This window comes from Corvus brachyrhynchos, unplaced genomic scaffold (assembly GCF_000691975.1).
Source record: "Corvus brachyrhynchos isolate BGI_N302 unplaced genomic scaffold, ASM69197v1 scaffold933, whole genome shotgun sequence".
NCBI lineage: Eukaryota > Metazoa > Chordata > Aves > Passeriformes > Corvidae > Corvus > Corvus brachyrhynchos.
Genome location: NW_008237401.1, coordinates 448310 through 451578, shown reverse-complemented (window position 1 = coordinate 451578; position 3269 = coordinate 448310). Strand labels below are relative to the sequence as shown.

The 3269-nt window shown below is 50.9% G+C and overlaps 2 protein-coding genes across 2 annotated transcripts in view; one reads left to right on the top strand and one right to left on the bottom strand.

Annotated features, from left to right (window-relative positions):
* The window catches only part of SCN8A (sodium voltage-gated channel alpha subunit 8), a 58221-nt gene extending 56426 nt beyond the window's left edge, over nucleotides 1-1795 (bottom strand). The window contains exon 1 of the mRNA XM_017730741.1: nucleotides 1405-1795. The gene's annotated coding sequence lies outside the window, so the exon portion shown is untranslated. The remainder of the gene's footprint in view (nucleotides 1-1404) is intronic.
* A 169-nt stretch (nucleotides 1796-1964) lies between these two features.
* METTL7A (methyltransferase like 7A) overlaps nucleotides 1965-3269 on the top strand; it is a 2212-nt gene continuing 907 nt past the window's right edge. Inside the window, exon 1 of the mRNA XM_008630955.2 lies at nucleotides 1965-2718. Coding sequence (XP_008629177.1) covers nucleotides 2209-2718 — 510 coding nt within the window. The 5' untranslated portion in view covers nucleotides 1965-2208. The remainder of the gene's footprint in view (nucleotides 2719-3269) is intronic.

Here is a 3269-nt window from a genome sequence, read left to right as displayed (position 1 = left end):
TCAGCACCCCTGTGTCCATCATCACCATCACCATCATCACCATCACCATCATCACCATCCCTGTGTCCATCGGCATCCCTGTGTCCATCGGCATCATCATCATCATCATCACCATCACCATCATCATCATCACCATCATCACCAGCATCCCTGTGTCCATCGGCATCCCTGTGTCCATCACCATCATCATCATCACCATCACCAGCATCACCATCACCAGCATCCCTGTGTCCATCGGCATCCCTGTGTCCATCACCATCATCATCATCATCATCCCTGTGTCCATCAGCATCCCTGTGTCCATCACCATCATCACCACCCTCATCATCACCATCATCCCTGTGTCCATCAGCATCCCTGTGTCCATCATCATCATCATTATCCCTGTGTCCATCACTGTCATTGTCATCATCCCAGTGTCCGTCATTGCCATCCCTCTGTCCATCATCATCATCCCTGTGTCTACCATCATCATCATCATCATCATCATCATCCCTGTGTCCATCACTGCCATCATCCCTGTGTCCATCGTCATCCCTGTGTCTACCATCATCATCATCACCGTGTCCATCGTCATCATCATCATCCCTGTGTCCATCGTCATCCCTGTGTCCATCATCATCGTCATCATCATCATCCCTGTGCCCATCACTGCCATCATCCCTGTGTCCATGGTCATCCCTGTGAATTTCAGGAGCACCCCTGGGATTCCAACTAGGACACCCCCGGACTGCCTGAGCTGCGCACCAGAAACACTTCAAGGACACCCTGGCCTAGGGGCGTTGGTTCGGTTTGTGTGAGGGATCCCTGAGCCCAGAGCTTGAGGAATAAACTGGTCAACACCAAGGGGGGTGGCTAGGGATAAGAAACCACAAAAAACTTCCTAACGGACCTCAGTGATCCCACCAGACCCCAGAAGAGATGCAGTCCCAGGGGAAACACAAATTCCTGCACAACCGAGTGACACTTCCCCACTTTCCTTGGCCACTTTAACCATTTCCGTGACTCCCTGCAGCACAGCAGCAAGGAATTAAAACCGCATAAACTACCAGATTGTAATAAAACAATCCATTACTGCCCGCATTTTGTGCTCCGCACACACAACACACAGCAATTAAAGGCTGGACACGATCTTGGAGGTCTTTTCCAACCTAAACGATTCTGTGATTCCCATTGTTCAATCTGTTTGTATCTGCCACAAGGTGGAGGCATGAAAACAACAGAGCTCATTAATGAAGCACCTAATTACTCCCGGGTTTAATTTGCTTTATTGCCATCAGAGGGAGGAGGAGACACACTGGTGGCATTCCCAGGAAAACAAAACTCCAACGCACCCCCCAGCAGAAATGTTCCAAGGTTATTAGGGACCTTGGATCCTCGTGCCACCTGGAGCAGAGCTGTCACCTGTTAATGGCTGACCCACGCTGCCACCAAATCCTTTGGAAAACTCTGGTGACCACAGAGTTGACGAAGTCCTCCAGAATGTGTTCGTGGAGTGGTCAGTGTTGATTCGACCCAAATAAAAACCCGAACTCCACAAGCTGCATGCAGAACTAGTGAATTAATAAACTGTTTTATCTCTGTCCATGATTCCCATCAAAGGTCTGGAAGATCACTGGGAGCCTGTTCTCGCCTGCCAGAGGATTTAAGGTGTCCTCAAACTGCAAAGACTTAAAACTGCTGTTCAGAGAGAGCACGGAGCTGCTGAGCAAACCCAGCAACTCACAGCGGCTGGAAAATCAACTCCCTAACAACTGCTTGAAGTGAAACATTAATCAAACCCCTAATGAAACTCCTGCAGAGATCCAGAGCTCGGCTGAGCTTCCCAGGGCAGCACAGGCTGCTTTAAGAGACGTGACTGTACCCGGAACTGCCGAGCACCCAATGAGGCCACTTGGAGAACTTTGCCAGGGACAAATGGAGTTGTGCTGCCCAGTTTGTCCCGGCTCGGGAACAAACCGGCAGCTCCTCCCCTGCCAGCCGGGGCACTCTGGTCACCGCTTGGCTGCACCTGCACTGTTCTGTCCTCGCCTGTGACCGGACTTAGAAATCAGCTGCGGAAAAGAGTCGGCCAGAGCAACCCAAGCAGCTGAATGTACTTTGAGAGGACACGATGAGTACATGAAGGCAGCTCTGACTGAACTCCCCGAGCTCTAACACACAGGAGAAGCAGTTCTGCTCTGCGTGGATCCTCTGCCCACGCTGAAAATGCCAGAGGCCGGTGCGAGCGTCCTCCTGCTCCGTGCTTGCCTGGCACTGCTAGCCTCGCCCATCTACCTGCTGTCCTTCCTGGGCATGTGGGAGCCCTTCTGCAGGAAGGTCTTTTTTCCTTTCATTTTGGACAAGATTGGTGTAGTTCACGAGAGGAAGTCAAAGAAGCACAAGCAGGAACTATTCCGTAATCTTCCTGATTTCAGAGGCCCCTCAGGGGAGCTGAGGCTGCTGGAGATAGGCACTGGCAGCGGCACCAACTTCCAGTTCTACCCACCGGGCTGCAAAATCACTTGCACCGACATCAACCCCCACTTCCAGGAGAGTCTCTCCAGAAACATGAAGAAGAACGAGCACCTCCACTACGAGCGGTTCCTGGTGGCTGCAGGAGAAGACCTGCACCAGGTGCCCAGCGGCTCCGTGGACGCCGTGGTTTGCACCCTGGTGCTGTGCTCCGTGCACAGCGTCAGCAGCACCCTGAAGGAAGTGCTCCGGGTGCTCCGGCCGGTGAGTACCTGGAAAAAAACCTGTTATTACCTTTAACACCTACTCCAGAGACACCATGCCACAGGGAAAGGGGAAAAAAACAAAAACAAGTGGAAAAGAGTTGGTTTGAGCATAAAACCCAGACTCAGCTTGGTTCCTACAACACTCTGTATGGCTGAGTGCTGCAAAGGGTACTGGGCAGACTGGTTTAGGCTTAGAATCCTAAAAGCAACATACTGCTAACTAAAAGTAGTTACAAAGCTAGCAGCAATCACAGCCCATCACTTAAAGCAGAATGTGGTGTTGTCCCTCCCCACTCACTGGATTTTCCTTGGGTGGGAAGCTCTGATCAAGGCTTAAAGATCTGTTTTAAATGAACTGCTTCAGCCTCTGTGAAGTGGAGCTGCTCTACCTGTAGGACCAGAGCAGTCTAATTAAACACCTTATTCCCTTGGAGTTACTAATGAGCTGCAGATTAAAACCAGATGGTTTGTTGGGGTATTTTTGCAACAGACTTTCAGCCTTTGAAGTGGCATTTTCATAGAATCATGGAATGGTTTGGGTTGGGAGGA